An 18557-nucleotide genomic window follows, 5' to 3' on the forward strand; every position below is an offset into this window, starting at 1 on the left:
TCAATATTTATTTTGAAAATTATGAGAAATTCCTTTATAGGTTTTTTGTGGGGGTTTTCAGACATAAACCACTATAACTTAGCCATTTGTTAACCGATTTAAAACAAAAATAGCTTATTCAAAAGACAGTATTCACCCCTTTAAAAGGAAGAAGGATCAAAAGAAATCCGTTGTGGAAAAAATAAGATATGCCCGTTTAAATTTGAAAATGTAAGAAACCCAGATTTTCACTACTTTTACCGTTATAAAAAAATAAAACGAAGTGACCCAAGCGAAATAAAGGCATTGTCGTTGTTCATGGATCCCAACACGATATAATTTTGCATCAGAACACTTGAATATTTTTCGGGTCAAATTTTGTAGCACAATGTCATTTATCGACATTTTCCGAAAAGTTTGCACATTCTTAGGGCCAAAACTGCCTGAAGGAGCGTTCCAATGCTTTTGCGATGTATTAGAGAGTTTTCAATTACTGTCTTGGCTACAATGTTTTACTTTGTGTTGGATCGAAAATCCCAATGGTTTGGCTGTTATATGCCAAAATATCCAAAAAACGTCAATAAAAAACTTAAAGTCAAAATCGGGAGGCTCGATTTTCATCGTAGACATATGGTCCAGTAGACTTATTTGCTCAGTTCAACCCCAGAAATCAGAAACGCGAAGGGCCCATTAAGGTTTTCAAATCGCCCCGGCCTAATATACACTCTTGTTAGCCTAACGGCTGAGGGTATGGTCATGTCGTTACCACTTATTCACCCCTTACGCCATGTTCTCTAAACTATTTTGTGAGGATTGAATTTGCTACATAAATTTCAATAAAAAAAAATTATTTCAGTAATATATTGTAATGTTTTTTTTATAACATGATAAACATATATTTTCAAAATTAATTTAATTCAACAACATATTAGAAATATATAGACATTTTTTTACGTATACAAAAAATGCTAAACATCAGAATTATGCCAATTTAATGTCTCCCTCCAACTTTGCCCTAAATCCTAATTTTCAAAAGGATTCGATGCAGCTTCCATGTGTTTACGATGAGTTCTCAAATGTTGTGTAACTCCAATTTTATTTTTAAACATTTTTCCACACATTGGACATGGGAAAATGCGTACATCGGCATGCGTAGATTCATGTATTTGAGAATGCCTCTTAGTTTTAAACGCCTTGCCACATATGCTACAAGAATAGTTGCGTATATTCGAGTGGCTGGTCATGTGACGGTTCAAATGTGATTTTTCATAGAAGCCCTTCGAACAAATATCGCAAAAGAATTTGTATTTCTTTTCGTGGCGCCGACTGTGTTCGGTTAGAGAATATCTTTTCGAAAATGAAGAACCACACACTTCACAAAAATATGGCTTTGCACCCGTGTGTGTACGCATATGCATTCGAAGATCAGCGAGTCTAATAAATTTCTTGCCACATTCCTTGCATTCATCCTGTAAATCGTCCATATGGCGTCTTGCGTGCGAAACATAGGGGTGAACATGTTCATATTCCTTGTGGCATATTGGACATCTCAATGGATCATCACGATGATGAGATTGGTAAATGTGTACTTTCAAGCAGAGGGGGCTTTTAAGTTTCCTGCCACAAAATTCACAGATGAAAGGCCCAACGTGATCATTTAAAAACTCCATATGTTCAAAATATATGTAGTCAGGGTCTTCATTTTTTCCTTCCCTATTCTCCAGTAGCTGCGTTTTCTCTTTGGTAAAATGGGCGTGCAAACTCTGCAAGTATTTTTTCAAGGAATTTTCTTTGATGGTCAAATCCATTTCACGTCGTATAGCTTTCGCCATTTGTTCGAGTGCTTCCTGGCGTTTGTTAAAGCACACATTCTCTGCCAAATTTGTGTTCCATAAATTTGGAAATCTCTGGTATATTTGGATCACTTGTAAAATTTCCTCCTGACTTAAATGTTTGCGCTGTGAATCGAAGCTGGCAATTGACAAATGTGCCATGCTCGGTTCCAGAAATGCCAAAGCATCAAAGTACCACTTTGGCACACTATTAGTTTCAATTGCTTCCTGGCGATCTTCAGGTGTTTTAAATCGATTCAATCGGATTCTAAAATGTTGTCGTATCCGAACTATTGTGAGGCCAACCAACATTGTTTCCAGTTCTATGTTCCGTACGTTTTTTATCTCCATTGCAATTTGTTTTAAATACGCATTTCGTTCATCATTGTTCAATCGTTTTGGAAAGAGCTTCGGATCCCATAGTTGAGGTATTTTTTGATATGCCACAATGAATGCCTTCCAATTACTTTCAGACTCCAGGAACTTGCTGACAACTGTTCGGGCTTTCTTGGTTTCTTCTTTTGTTGTAAACATTTGATCATCCCGAGCACTACTGTAGCCATCAGCACTATCGTCGCTATCATCAATATCGACATCTTTATTATCACTATCTGCATTATGCTGATCTTTATTGTAGCAATCTGGACTATCGCGATCTGCACTATCATTATCTAATGGGTCCTGTAACAATCGAAGAAAAATTGTTTTGCTGTATTTTATTTTAAGCCAAGATTTCTTTTCTTTTATTCACTAAACTAATTTCAAAATTCACGAAATGACAATTAAAGATTACATAATGTGTATTTAGCTTTGTCGTAAGTTTTGCAAATTGGCAGGACAAACAACACACACACACATAAAACACATACAATGTAAACCATAAGATGCTTAATACAATAATTGTTACCACAAACCTCCCAGAAAGGACAATTGATGCTTCTTTCATATCAATGAGTGCACTCCGATTCATATTAGCTCAATGTTATGGGATTTACTTTTTATCGCCGAGGCTGAACGGCGTGTCTTACGGCACCACTTATAGAGAAGTTTTATATGACTGAAATACAGAGAACATGTCGCGTATATTACGCTAAAGAATATTTTTGCCTCCGTTTTGTCCGAACAATACATTTGTTACTTAGATGTAAGCAGAAGTTTTTGCAATGCAAGAAATAAACAGTAGATAGAAATAAAACAGTTGATGAACTGACAAGACGAGGCTCCCAGTCCTTTGACCTTCGGGTGGAGGACTATGTAAAGTCACTGGCAAGACGAGGCTCCAAGTCCTCTGACCTTCGGGTGGAGGACTGTGTTAAGTCACTGACAAGCCGAGGCTCCAAGTCCTTTGACCTTCGGGTGGAAGACTGCGTCAAACCACCGCTTAGATTTTTCCTCGCAAACTCTGTAAGCTCTATCCAGAAAAAACGCAAAGATTTGGGAAGACGTAACTGGTTGCAAGGTATCAAAGTCTTTCTTGCCGGCAATCTCAGGGCGTAGAACTGCGTCCCTTCACACGCTACATAAATAAAGAGATCAAAATCGTTGTAGGGGTCATTACTGAATGGATAGGCAATGTGCGCTTGCTGAGAGCAAGTGAGCATACATTTAAATCATTGATGCTCAAAATAAAAAAGAGAGTAAAGTAGTGAGAGAATCACAAGAAAGTTTGTATCAGCATTCAGTGGTTGCTAGACCTGTAACCAGTAAACATGTGGCGGGTGTGTGCGGTTTTGTTCAGTGTCCCCACTAAAATTATGCGTATATCCATGCACATGTTTACTTGTCGACTGATTGTTATTCTCACATACGTTAACGTATATGCCATATACTATATGGATGATCTTGGCTGATTTAAATGCATTTTACATTGAATTTTTCGCTCACTTGCTCTCAGTAAGCGCACATTGCCTGACCTGACATTACTGTAAGTGGGAGAACAAGTACTGAAACAATCGAGCATCTTAGACCACTGATGAGCAAATTGCGAGAGACTCATGTATTTTTTACACTTTGTGTGTGAGGGAGAGCATTTCTGCCCATCAATGATCTTAGACTGACAGTCAAAATACACAGTTTTGTTGATGTCCACGAGATTGTATCTCTCTCTCTCTCTTATTTATCCTCTATAGCAGAGATGAACACGGAGAGAGTATTACTGTATGTTTGTGTATGGTGACACTTAATTTAAATTCTGTGAATTCTGTATCGTCAGTTGCTTTACAAATTACTGAACATGTGCGAAGTATTATGTTTCTTAACACCGTTGCAATTAACAGCTACGAAGCGACGTGTTTCAAAACATCAAAAATAAGCATTTTCAACGCAGGTAAAAAGCAAACATTTATCATTTTTATTTCTGAAACATTTAGTTGCATTTTCAACTGTGCAACTGAAATATTTTGACGAAGTTTAAACAACACAAAGCAAATGACGATACGGAAGTCAGCCGGTCTGTGCCGCAGACATGTTAACTTATTGCAGGAGCCTTATGTGTCATACAAGACTCAACTAATTCAATTAATCTCCTACCTATTTGTTCTATCTACTATCCCCCTACCTCTTGCCTGTCTTCCCCCTTCCTTTCAACCGTTCTACCATTTTTATCTGTTTTTGGGATGAGAACAATGGACCGCTGCACTCCGAGTGATGTGGCTGCCAACAAGCAACGTCAGCTACGCATCCTATCCTAACTTAGCTCATCTACGTTATAGAATGAAAACTTCTCATAAAAAAACTGTAAGAGTTGTTGCTATTTATTTAATTTCAATCCTTATCATGAAATTTGGCACTCCGTCCTAGGTAGTGACCAGAAGGCATTAATTAAAGAAAAGCACTCGTACAAGGATAAAAGGAGATTGGTACAGCTCCCCAGACATGACAAATGTGGCACCCGGTCTGATAAATGACGTGTCCAATCCACCAGCCATCTCTCATATCTCAGATAACTTTCCTATTATCCTCTGCGTTAAGAGATCACCCGATTTCATAAACTCTGACCATTGTACTTTTCTGAACTAAGGCTAAGATAATTGATAAGGGTTCATAGTCAATGTTTAAGAGTGCTCCCCAGTCTGTCAAATCCTCGGGTAGCCGAGAAAAATTCTCAGGATATCATTCCACTTATCGAATATGCGAAATAAAATAATTCTCAGGGGAGTCGACGGGAATAGCATATGAGTGTGATGACGGCAGGTGTACGTACCCGGGGGACCTCAAGAGTGGGGAAACTTGCTCTTCAAGTCAACAGATCAGTATGCGAGCCCATGGAGTGAAAGTGGTAGATCACATAAAGCAATGTAGGCAACGATTGAATCAATATTGAATCCGAACTGTTTTTACTTTTAACGGGCGAGGAGATACGATCAAAATTTAAGATGAGCAATGTTTTAGACGTTACCCATCACGCAAAATCATCCAAAGCGTTGGCTCATTCGCGAGTCGTACAGGCCGATTTCGCTCTTGATACACTAGTTCTCCCAATGGTGAGAAGCAGTGATAACATACTTAACGTGATGTGGAGGCTTAATGTCACAACTTTCTACTTTCACATATTGTTTTGAATGATGACAGTTGCGAACGAACCAAAGGCTATCCAGCAGTGACCTCCTTCTGAAGTTGAGAGGCGAACACGTGTGAAGGATACATAGTACAGATTGACATCCCCTCGCCAGCTAATTTATAGATTGTCTGACTTCCGAAACATCATATTGCGTTGTTTCAGTTATTGCTCGTGCATTGTAAAAGTATTTTAAAATGCACAATGTTGCAAAACCTACCTGTTTGCATCAGTTTTCTACCTGTTGCTTATTTTGTGTGTATTCCGCGTTTCAAATGAGCATCAGTGACGTTTTGAAGTGTAATACAGCATCAGGCAACCCATACCAACGCACATTGCGTTGTTTGCATTAGTATTGGAGACATAACATGCCTAATAGTCATTTCGCTAAGGGTACGCATACACAAAAAACAAAGGAAGCGACGCACAACCTTCTTCATTGCCTGTTCAGCTGAGACTAAATTGTTTTGTTCTCTCCACATGTTGTATACGCGAATAAATGTACGCTACCAAAGAGCGTGCGTGCACCCTTTGCCTGATGCTGGTGTAATATATAATAATTGTTCCACAAACATCCCAGGCGGGATAAGGGAGACTTCTCTCATATCAATGAGCGCACCCCGATTCATATTAGCTCAATGAAATGGGACCTACTGTTTATCGCCGAGTCCGAACGGCGTGTTTTAACACACCACTTTTAGAGAAGTTTTACATGGCTGAAATACTCAGGAAATGTCGCCAACATTACTGAGGGCTATTTTGCCACCGTTGAAAATTTTATGTTGCCTAGCCGGGGAATCGAACCCAGGAGCTTCTGCGTGCAAGGCGGGTGTGTGTACCATTGTACCACGGTGGTTGAAGTGTAATACCTCGAATTAATTATGTATCACTGCGATATGGAATAGGATGCTTAAAACATTTACAAAGCAACGGGCGTTTCGGAAGTCAGCCATTTTATTTTACAACACAACAACAAACAAACAAATGTATTCCTCAAGAACTGTTGGCGGATCAGGCTATGGGCACGGACGAAGAGCGTACGCACCTAACACAGATTCTCAGAGCGGGAACTTATTAAAATTCGGGAGGATCGGACTCAGTTTGACAGTGACGCGGATAAATACTGGGATAATACGCCATGTCGGATGAGGATGTGGACAACACGGTGGTCCAAGCCTTCTCTGGCGGACAAGCATTGTCCTCAGTTGGCACAGGAAAAAAGACTGATACACCCCTACCTTCAGAGACATCGGCCGATAGAATCCCTCTTATCCAGTCAAAACTCCATTGTGGAGGGGAATGAAGGGGAAAAGCAGAACTCTTACTCTTTTTCTCCATCCACCTCCTCAAAGGCTACTAGCATTAAGAAAGGACCCACCGCCGATTCTATAATTATCTCTATAGAGATTAATCGATATGGATCCTAATATGATGACGGAGAAGGATTTTAGAGATATTAGGTTCAAACTTGGGTTTATGAGGAGGTTTGAGGACATGTGTCCCCTCCTATACCCTAGAGAGAATCCCTCTCTCCGTTGAGAAAAACAAATATGTACAGAAAATCCAGGAATTCATTTCTGCTTAGTTTTTATCCTTTCAGGAGCTATCACTACCCCTACCCTCAGGACGATAAACATGGAAAGATGAACCAACTACTGATTACTGTAGTTAGTCCATTCCCAAACCTAGTCCAAAAACTTCTCACCAAAGGTGCCAAAACAAGGTATTTTTTATTGTTCAACAAACATCCCATACGGGACAAGGAAGCCAAAACGAGGTATGGGATATACCTTAATAACTACATAAACTTTTCAGGATGGATACGAAAACCATTCCCTAACTGTTTTAGATTCAGGGAAATCGTGAATAAAAATTCCGTGCGAAATTTGTTCCCTTTCCCTAAAGTCACAATTTTGTATTTCCATATTATTTTTTTAATTGTTCAACAAACATCCCATACGGGACAAGGAAGCCAAAACAAGGTATGGGATGGATATACGTTAAATAAAATACATAAACTTTTCTAGGATGGATACGAAAACCATTCCCTAACTGTTTTAGATGCAGGGAAATCGTGAATAAAAATTCCGTGCGGAATTTGTTCCCTTTCCCTAAATTCACAATTTTGTATTTCCATATTATGTCCAAAAAGTTTTCAATGTTTTAAAATTTTTATTTTTTAAAAGAATTTCACTTTTTAAAATTATTTTCCGTGCGGAAAATTCCGAAGACACATTTTCAATTGAATGGAAACTTTTATAATAAAAAATCAATGTTTTTGGACATGGCTTACCTTTTTCAATTATAATATTCTCTTAAAGGCCTCTATTACTAAATCAACACTTTATTTGTTAAATTACACATCGAATACAAACAAATGTATGTACATACATATATAAAAAGGAGTACAGAAATTTGAATTTTTAATTTGAAATAATAGTTGCCTTATCTTATTTGGATCGATGTGTTCTCAAATGCTGCTGAACTCCATATCTATTCTTGAACATCTTACCACACAACGAACATGGATAATTGCGACCCTCTACATGGATCGTTTCATGCTTTCTCAAGTCATCCTTATTCCGGAAAGCTTTGCCACATACGCTACAGGGGAAATTTCGCTCATTTGTATGTTTAGTCATGTGGACACGCAACAAATCCCTGCCATAAAATCCTTTGTTGCAAATCTCACAATGAACTCGGTAGTCTTTATTGTGACGTCGAATGTGATTCTTAAACGCCGACGATGCAGTGAACGACATGCCGCACATTTCACAGCAATAGGGTTTTATACCGGCATGGATACGCATATGCATCCTAAGATCAGCACGTCGAATAAATCGTTTACCACATTCTTTGCACTCGTCCGGCAAGTCGCTCATATGACGCCTTATATGGGCAACGTATGGTCCAAGGTTTTCGTATACTTTATTACATATCGAGCATGTTAACGGCTCACCCTGTTGATGGCGCTGGTATAGGTGACTCTGGCAATTCAGTCGATTTCTAAATCGTTGTCCACAAACTGTACAGTCGAAAGGTCCACTGTGATCATAGAGAAACAGCATATGTTCAAAATATATGGAGTTTTGGTCAGTTATTTTTCCCCTGTTGATTAAAGCTATGGACTTTTCTTTATAGAAATGGGCCTGGATTTTTTCCAAATAGTTTTTCAAAGAACTTTCTTTGATTTTCACACCCACTTCATCGCGCACCGCTTTTGTCATTTCTTCGATAGCTTCGTCTCGCTTATTGGAACACAAATTTTCCACCAAGTCGGTGTTCCACAGATTAGGGAATCTTTTGTATATCTCCACAATTTGTAAAATATGTTCTTTCGTCAAATGTCTTCGATGAGATTTACGTTTGCCCGTTTTACCGGAATTAACAAAAGGCTCGAGAAATGCCAATTTTTCGAAATACCACATTGGTACATTTTTAGAGTCCGCAGCAGCCTTTTGTTGTTCTGCGGTTTTGAATTGCATTAATTTCTCCTTATAATCCTTTCGAATGTGTCTTATTATAAGATCAACTAGATTTGTATCCAGTGAAATATTTTGTTGGCTCTCAATACTCAATGCAATGGTTTTAAGACAATTTTGCCGATTAGTATATCGCAATTCGTTACGATATCGTTTACGATTCCATAGTGGCTCCTCGTATCGGTAGGCTGTTATGAAAGCCTTGTAATTACTATCAGATTTTAGAAAATCACAAATAATCGATTTCGATTTACTATATTCGCGTTTTAACTGAAAAAGAAAAGAGGTGGCGAATGCAAAACGACAATATTATTTTGGGATCATCATGTGGGGATAGGCTTCGTAACTACATAGAAGTAGGCTATTTATGACATATTAACGTGGAACAGAAACATTCTTTATCAGTTAATCGAAAAAAAAGAACAAGATTTAGTTTGAAATTGAAATTCCGGAAATTCTTATTGAAATTGCGGAACTTTTTATTACTCCTATAAAGAACAAATATTCCACACGGAAAAAATCCGAGAGAAAAAAAAATAGGAACCATAAAGGCTCTGAAAACGTATGTATGTGTTTTCTTCCAAGAAAATCTGCCTTGATACAATTTGGAAGAACGCCCGCCCATGCATCCAAATGTCAAGAAACAATTTTCGTGGCCAAAAATCAAAATTTTGTTTTGTCACAGATATCTAATTTCTATATGGGATTCGATAGTAAACATATTGAAACCAAGGAAACCAAAAAATTAGGTCAAAATATTGGAAAGACGAACATTTTCCCCATTTTTGGCAAATACGTAATTTTTGTGGAACAACATAGAACAATGTTCTGCTTTCACAGAATGATGCCCGAGAATGTCCTCTTTCAGCCCATATATACTTTTGTACCCGTCCCGTACAGTTCGTTTAACACTTTTTTAAATTTTTTTGAAATTACATGGTTAAAAATGTGCGTTTTTCCATACCGTTTTTACAGAAATGGACATTTTAATATATGTATGAGTTTTTATAAGAATTACATGAGTTTTATGAAAACTCAAGGAAAATTTTTAAATTTTGGAAAATTTTTAAATTTGTTGAAAAAATAGAACATTGAAAAAAATGTTGAATTTTTTTTTTTTTTTTTTTTGAATTTTTTGTATTTTTATGATTTGTTTATTGGTGTCTGACCATTTTTGAATAGTTAGGACATATGAAAAACTCAAAAACACTCACATTTTGATGCAAAATATGAAAAAAACTCATATGTTTAACTTTGACCTTGAATTTCTTTACAACTACTGAATCGAATTTCATCGTTCAGGATTCATCGGAAAGGTTATTGTGTTACCTGTCGAACAAAATACCTTTATCCGTTCAAAAGATAAAGATTTTTGACCAGGAAAAACGATTCTGAACCACTGTGTGTCGATAGATGGAGTTAATCAAGCGCGTAGCCAGATTCCGTAGTGTACTTTCGAAATCCAAACTCTGTTCTAGGGAGTCTGGATCTCCTAGCTAAGCAGAGCACTCTAACCGCACGCAACCAGGCCACAAGTGAAGTAAATGTGAGATCATAAGTCGTCCAAAAATTGCATGGGCAATAAACACATTCAAACCTCTTAAATCAATCGGATATGATGGTATCATATCTGCAATGCTACAAGTTATAACTTCCAAAAGACAATACCATAGAAAAGTAGCTGGACGTTAAAATCGATGGAAATTTTACTGAATGAGGCCATGGGTTTTATCGAGAGAAATATTTAAGGCTCAAACCATATGTTAGCAGCATCTCTTAACATAGAAGATGGCTTTAATAACATTAGACTTGAATCCGTCCACAATTTACCCATAAAATTAGTTGTTTCCCATACACTGATGCTAGTTAGCAGGATAATCAACTGAGAGTTCCATTAGGAAGTCACGGTGTGCCTTAACCAAATTGAAATGGAAGGAGCTTACAGCTGGGAAGTTTTTGCGGATTCTGAAACTGCAATGTTCATAGATGAGAAAAAGCAAAAAACTAAAAAAATCGCCGGAGGGGTTTTTAAATAAATCGCGGTCAAAGTACACACTTTTAAGGGTTTTTTGGTATTCACGATCTTGTTTGAAAGCCGCAAGCCGTATGGAAACGGGACTAAAGAGAACCTTGTAGCAGTGAAAATTCTCTACAAGATTAACCTTTACGATGTTTTCGTAAGTTTTACCGTCTTTGAGGTATAAAAGTTCAAATTGGGACAATGCACTGATGGTATAGAAACAGACGAATTCAGAAACAGATATGTTTGTAAATGACAAAAATCCAAAAACAAGGAAAAATCGCTGGAGAGATTTTTAGATAAATCGCAGTCAAATTTCGCATTTTAAGGGTTTTCTTAGTTTTTCACGATTTTGCTTGAAAACGGTGAGTACTATCGAAATGGGGCTAAAGAAAATATTGTAGCTGTAAAAATTCTCTAGAGGATTGACTATTATGATTTGTTCATAGGTTTTACCATTTTTGAGATATAGAAGTTTTAGTCACATTTTTAGGTTTTTCCTTTAGGTTTTCACGATTTTGCTTGGGAACGGCAACTCTTGTCGAAATGGGACCAGAGAAAATCTTATAGCTGTAAAAATTCTCTAGAAGATTGACTTTTGTAATTTTTTCCTAGATTGTACCAATTTTGAGATATATAAGTTTAAGTTGGGAAATTATAGACATGGCATTGTTTTATAAGGAGGAGATAAAGTCAGTGCATTGTCCCAATTTGAACTTCTATATTTCAAAATCGGTAGAACCTACGAAAATATCATGAATGTCAATCTTGTACAGAATATGCACTGCTACAACATTTTCTTTAGTCCCATTTCCATAGGACTTGCGGGTATCAACCAAAATATTTAAAATAAAAATGCCCTAAAAGTGTGAATTTGACCGCGATTTTTTTAAAAAGCCCTCCGGCGATTTTTTTAGTTTTTTGATTTTTCTCATCTATGAACATTGTAGTTTCAAAATCCGCAAAAACTTCCCAGGTGTAAGCTCCTTCCATTTAAATTTGGTAATTTCCCAGCAAACCAAATGTCGGATGTCCGACACATCTGAACAATTTCGAAAGCAAAATCGTCCAGATTTCGTTCCGATTTCGGAGAGAATGTCGGAAGTAAATTTCCCTTGAATATACCAATGTATTTCTTCCGATTTCGATACGAATTCTGATCGATATGTCGGAAACAAATTCCTCTTCGCACCACAACCACCTTTGATATAGATCTAACAGCAAGGGGTTGGTTTCATTTTAGTTTGTTATCGAAAAACAAAATGGTTGGTTATACAATTCGCATATACAATTTTTAAATGTTTTAAATATAAATGCAATATATAATAATTCAAGCTAGTGCTCAAGGTACATTTATATAAAGTAGAAGTAACAATCAGCTGTACTTTTAATTTTTTGTAAATTTGGTTTTCATGAAATTTGAAACTTCGAAATTTGCTACCATAAAATACTTCTTTTTATCGTAAACGTGTAATAACAATGGCCTACGATAGTTCTGAATGCTTTATATTTACATTTTGATTCAAACTTATTTTTAGAGGATTTTCAAAATGTATTTGTGTTTTCCCTGAGAATTTTTTAAAACGACCTCATTATTCAATATTTTCTTTGACATAAATTTTTTAATACCAACAATGTTGTTTTTTTTTTAATTTGTTAGTTGTTGTAATTCATGCATATACCTTATATAAATATATGCCTCGCTAGTGCTGATGGACTCCACATATTGGTAAACAAAGTAAACATTGTTCTACTATAACTACAAAATCATAACAACGGTGAATATCATTAGAAACTTTTGAAAATACAATCTTCCAATGAAAAACATAACAATGAAAAATTGATCAATAACAAGTAAGACCCGTCACCACGAGTTGTATTGAAGTAAAATGGAACAATTACCCCCAGTTTATGTATTTCGAAACGAAAATGTGTGCGCATTTGCTTTTGCTTCAAAACAAAAAACAAATTTTAAATACACACTCAAATTTGGTAGTTTTTCTTCCGCATTCGTTTTCTTATCGACATACATAAACAGGCTCTTAGTTTCCTTTCGTTTATGAAGAAGACAAAATACCAATTTCAGTCATTTCTGTGGGATATTGACTAACTAAAAACTTCAAAACACCGAATATCGGGAGGCACCATTCTATGGAGACTATATTAAGGCGTGGACCTATACCAACAGGCGTCTATAGCGATACTCTCAACTTACAACTCTCGTATAAGTTGAACGATAATTGTAGTTTCTTTTAAGCCGAGTTTTTTGCAATCAAAAAAGCTTCAGAACGGGCAAGCAACATGAAAAGGTATATAGTTGGACCGGTGACTATCTACGTCGATAGTAAAGCGGTCCATAAATCATTCAAGTCGCAATCTATCTCCGGCAGTTTTGGACTGGAGGGACGCTTTGGAGACCCTAATATCAGTCGTTATTTTGTGTTGGGTCCGGGTCATTGCAACATTGAAAGAAATTAAATAGCGGATAAAGTGGCGCAACGTGGATCGGTGTCAATCGAAATCGCAATTGGCAACTCAATCAACCCACCTTTGTGCCACTTTATGATGCAGCTAGAACAAGGATATTTCGGGATGAGGCCAGCTAGATTATGCACAATGAACCTATAACATGGTATCCAAGGCAATCTGGCCAATACTATCCAAGCAAAGAACCGCATTTCTACTTTCAATGAAAAAATCTGACCTGAATCTGGCAGTTTGAATAATCGCAGGTCACTGCAGAATAGGATCATTGTCTTGCAAGTATGAAGGAGATGAAATTGCTAACTACTGCCGGCTATGCGAATATGAAGTAGAAACAGGTGATCACTTACTATGTCGCTGTCCAATGCTCATGAACAGAACACCACGAATTGTGGGTGAACACACGATCCGAACTCTGAAAGTTTCTTGCTAAACCGATCAACAAAAAAAATTCTTCCCCTTGCCAAGGGCCTGGGATGGTTGCAAGAAACTATCATTCCATGGTTGCAAGAAACTATCATTCCACTAAACACGACAAACACTCCTTCTTCTCAATGGTTACAATATTTTCTCTCTATACGCTACAACGTACACAGAAATATATTTCGGGGGCCTTCTGCGTACCTACCATCTCTATTTTCCATAAATTATTTTTCAGCACTCCAACAGGATGAACAGACCTAGAGGTCGATTAGGGATAGCAACCCAATTCCAGTTGCTGAAATTTTAATAAGAGAAATTTCCATTTTCGCATTGAAATTCATACTTGTTTACAATTAAATTAATAGCTAAAGGTTCAAAACACTGATATTAAATGAATTTGATAAAAAAAATTGTCGTCTCACTTATTTTAATTTTATGATTTTCTCTTCTGGCAACGCAACTACAGTTGAGTTGCCATCCATAATCGATCCCCTAACCTATACGTTTTTATTATACCATCGTACCATGTTAACCGTCAGCCCAATCATGAATGTCTACTCCCCGTGAGTTTTCTCACTTTCTCCTTTAAGTTGAAACGACACAAACTCATACATTCATAATAACCATGCATACCACAAAAACATGTCAGAAATTGATATAAAAAATCCGTTCCCTACATATTAAAGCCTAAGAGTAGACAGACAATCAATTCCCTACATGCCAGAACACTCTGTAGATATAACACTTGTCCAGTTAATGACTTACCTTTTCGTTTCACTAAATGACTACACTACACACATATTACTAAATCGACATTTTATTTGTTAAATATTACATATATTTATTAATACAGACATTTGAAATGTTTAAAATGAATTATCAAGATTATTCAAAATTATTTTCATTGGCACGATGGGTTCTCATATGTTGTTTAACTCCATATCTATTCTTGAACATTTTTCCGCACAATGTACACGGGTAATTACGTGTATCGACATGAATAGTTAAATGCTTTCTCAAGTCATCCTTACTCCTGAAAGCTTTGCCACACACGCTACAGGGGAAGTTTCGCTCATTTGTATGGGTAGCCATGTGCACTCGCAAAAAATCTCTGCCGTAAAATCCTCTATTGCAAATCTCACAATATACTCTGTAGTCTTTGTTGTGACGTCGAAGATGAATCTTGAGAGACGAAGATATAGAAAATGAAAGACCACAGATTTCGCAGCAATAGGGTTTTAACCCAGTGTGTGTTCGCATATGCAATCTAAGATCAGCAGCTCTAATAAACCGTTTGCCGCATATTTTACATTCGTCCCGTAAGTCACCCAGATGACGCTTAACATGGGCAACATAAGGTTCAACTTTTTCGTATATTTTATTACATATGGAACATGTTATCGGCTCACCCTGCTGATGTTGCTGGTACAGGTGCATTTTGTAATACAATCGATTTTTAAATCTTCTTCCACAAACTGTACACTCGAAAGGTCCAATGTGATCATTTAAAAACATCATATGTTCAAAATATATGGGCTTTTCATTTGTTCGGTTTCTTCTACTGTTCATAGCTTCAGATTTATCTCTATAGAAAAAATCCTGAATCTTATTCAAATAGTTTTTCAATGAACTTTCTCTAATTTTTAAGCCCATTTCATTGCGTACCGCTATTGTCATTTGTTGAATAGCTTCCTCTTGTTTATTTGTACATAAATTTTCCAACAGGTTAGTGTTCCATAGGATAGGGAATCGTTTATATATCTCCAGGATTTGTGAAATGTGTTCTGGTGTCAAATGCCTTCGATGAGCTACTTTACGTTTGACCTTAATCAGATAAGGGTCTAGAAATGACAATTTCTCAAAATACCACTTTGGCACGGTATTCGATTCTGCAGCTGCTTTTCGTTCTTCTACCGATTTGAACTGTATTAATTTGTCCTTATAATCATTTCTTATATATCTTATTATATATTCAACTTGATTTAAACTCAGTTGAATATTTTGTTGTGTCTCAATACTTGCAGCAATGATCTTTAGGCTAAGTTGCTTATCCGTGTAACGTAATTTGTGTGGATATCGTTTACGATTCCATAGTTGCTCTTCACTTTGGTATGCGTTTATGAAAGCCATGTAATTACTATCGGATTTAAGAAATTCACAAATAAACGAAGTCGATTTACTATATTCATCATTTAACTGAAAAAAATGTGGCGAATGCAAAACGACAATATTATTTTTTCATTATTATGTGAAGGGTAACGTCATATTTTGAAGTAGGCTATATTTAACACTTTGAGGAGTAGGCTAATATTTAACACTTTAATAATAATAAAATAAGCATTACATCAAGATTTTCTTCGAAAACACACACACATGCATATATGCGTGTCCGACGTATTGGTGCTTTCAAAAAAAAAAAAACTTTGGACTCTTAAAAACACATGAAATAGACGGGCACATTAAGCCTTCATTTCGAAAGTGGATCTAATTTTGAGAGTCATTTCAGTTGGTCGCCGTATAACTTAGAGGTTTTGGACCACTATGTGGACTTGCCCACGAAAAACATAATATTGCTGTAAACAGTATATTTTTCCACAGGATCTTCTAACAGATCCATTATTTCTATGAGGCACATTTTGCCAATTTGAAAGTGTACAGTGGTCCACATTCGTTTAAGCGCAAGACTACTTTTATTCGCGAATTGTGCTACATTTTTTTGGGGTTTCTTTATAAAATGGTTAGTTTATTTACAAGTAAACGATTTATGCATAAAACCTAGTACATAACAATTAATCGCGGAAAATTCTCTATAAAAATCTAAAACTCGTGGACCTACTTTAAAGTGAAAAATATGGACTTAATACCACTCTTAGTCATTTGCTACTCGAGAACAGACGTGTGTTTTCTTTCGCATTAGCAGGTGCTAACAATGCAGTTACCCAGCAAAATGTTCGATACTAAATATGCCATTCAATCATGGGTGCAAGTGATCTGGCATGTCATCTTTTTAGCATCTTCATCGATGAATTTCATATGAGCTTGGACTCCAAAAGATGCTATTCATTTTTAACATCCAAATCATGTCATTTACACCAATGCTTTGACATGTCATTTTCACCAATGCTTTGGCATGTCATTTCCACCAATGCACGATGGGGCCAATGACAGGTTTTCGAGGCAACAAATCACTGGGGAAAGCTAGACCTTCCAAATTTTGTACAGATGTTTATAATGGGCTTAGAAACTAATATGCCAAATTTGGTTCATATCGGTTCATATACACAGATAGCTCCCGTATATATGTTCGCCCGATTTCAAGCAAATTCTGTCCAATTTTTATGCGATTTGGAAAATACCACGGAATTAGGACTACAAATAAGTTTGCCAAGTTATATTGAAATCGGTTCAGATTGATATGATATTGCTCCCATATATATTTTCACCCGATTTTAGGTATTTGGTGCACTAATCCCGCTATGTATGTCCAATCTTGATGAAATTTGAAATGTGTGACGGATTTTGGTCTAGAAACATTTTTTGCATATCATATTAAAATCGTTTCAGAATTGGATATAGCTCCCATATATATGTTCGTCCGATTTCAATCACCAAGCATGCAAATTCCATTAAATTTGGAAAATGTTACGGAATTCGGACTAAAAATAAGTTTGTCAAGTTATATTGAAATCGGTTCAGATATGGATATAGCTCCCCTATATACATTTGTTCACATTTCATTGTTTTGTCTGTGGTTTGTTATAAGTTAATAAAATGAGGTTCCAAATTTAGTAAAAATGGGCTAAGATTCCGCCACAAAAGCCAAAGTTTTTCTGCGATATCTTTGACATTATATATTATTATATATATATATATATATATATATATATATATATATATATATATATATATATATATATATATATACTAGCAAAATGCCCGCTACTTCGTATGCGGAAAGGATATAAAAGAAAATACAATACAATAGTAAGGTTTATTTTTTTTTCCTTACATAAACATCATAAATATGCTAAATCATATATCTTAATGTTACAAATAAATATCATAACTAAGTAGAAAAGGAAATGTGTTCCTAAACTCTTTATATTCAAGTATTCACCACTGTTAAAGGACTCGAAATGTTATTGATTGAATAAATAAATAAATAATTCGAAATTTCAGGATTCCAACTCTATCCGTTCACCCAAATATAAATTGTACCAAATTTAGTACATTTAGTACTTTCCGTTCCCATAAGTATGAATTTCCAAAACTACCTCAATCCTACACTCCAAAAGTAATTTAATTCGAAATTTTAGGATTCCAACTCTATCCGTTCACCCAAATATAAATTGTACCAAATTTAGTACATTTAGTACTTTCCGTTCCCATAAGTATGAATTTCCAAAACTACCTCAATCCTACACTCCATAGGTAATCTTATTTCCAAATTTCAGGATTCCAACTCTATCCGTTCCCCCAAATATAAATTGTACCAAATTTAGTACATTTAGTACTTTCCGTTCCCATAAGTATGAATTTCCAGAACTATCTCAATCCTACACTCCATCAGTAACCTTAATTCGAAATTTCAGGATTCCAACTCTATCCGTTCAACTAAATTTAAATTGTACCAAATTTAGTACCATTTAGTACTTTCCGTACCCATAAGTATAAATTTCCAAGACTAACTCAATCCTACACTCCAAAAGTAATTAAATTCCAAATTTCAGGATTCCAGCTCTATCCGTTCACCCAAATCCAATTTGTACCAAATTTAGTAC

General features: G+C 36.1%; 2 protein-coding genes across 2 annotated transcripts in view; both read right to left on the reverse strand.

The window, feature by feature from the left end:
• The window catches only part of LOC141398183 (uncharacterized), an 86746-nt gene that overhangs the window by 12208 nt on the left and 55981 nt on the right, over window positions 1-18557 (reverse strand). The window contains exon 2 of the mRNA XM_073975415.1: window positions 1011-2492. Within this exon, the coding sequence (XP_073831516.1) occupies window positions 1011-2492 (1482 nt within the window). The remainder of the gene's footprint in view (window positions 1-1010; window positions 2493-18557) is intronic.
• LOC141396664 (uncharacterized) overlaps window positions 7699-18557 on the reverse strand; it is a 33924-nt gene continuing 23065 nt past the window's right edge. Inside the window, exons 3-4 of the mRNA XM_073972292.1 lie at window positions 14686-15972; window positions 7699-9119 (exon numbers count right to left, since the gene is read on the reverse strand). Of these exons, the coding sequence (XP_073828393.1) occupies window positions 7818-9119; window positions 14686-15972 (2589 nt within the window). The 3' untranslated portion in view covers window positions 7699-7817. The remainder of the gene's footprint in view (window positions 9120-14685; window positions 15973-18557) is intronic.

The sequence above is a fragment of the Musca autumnalis genome, unplaced genomic scaffold, assembly GCF_047663935.1.
Source record: "Musca autumnalis isolate F117 unplaced genomic scaffold, ASM4766393v1 scaffold_3, whole genome shotgun sequence".
Classification (NCBI taxonomy): domain Eukaryota; kingdom Metazoa; phylum Arthropoda; class Insecta; order Diptera; family Muscidae; genus Musca; species Musca autumnalis.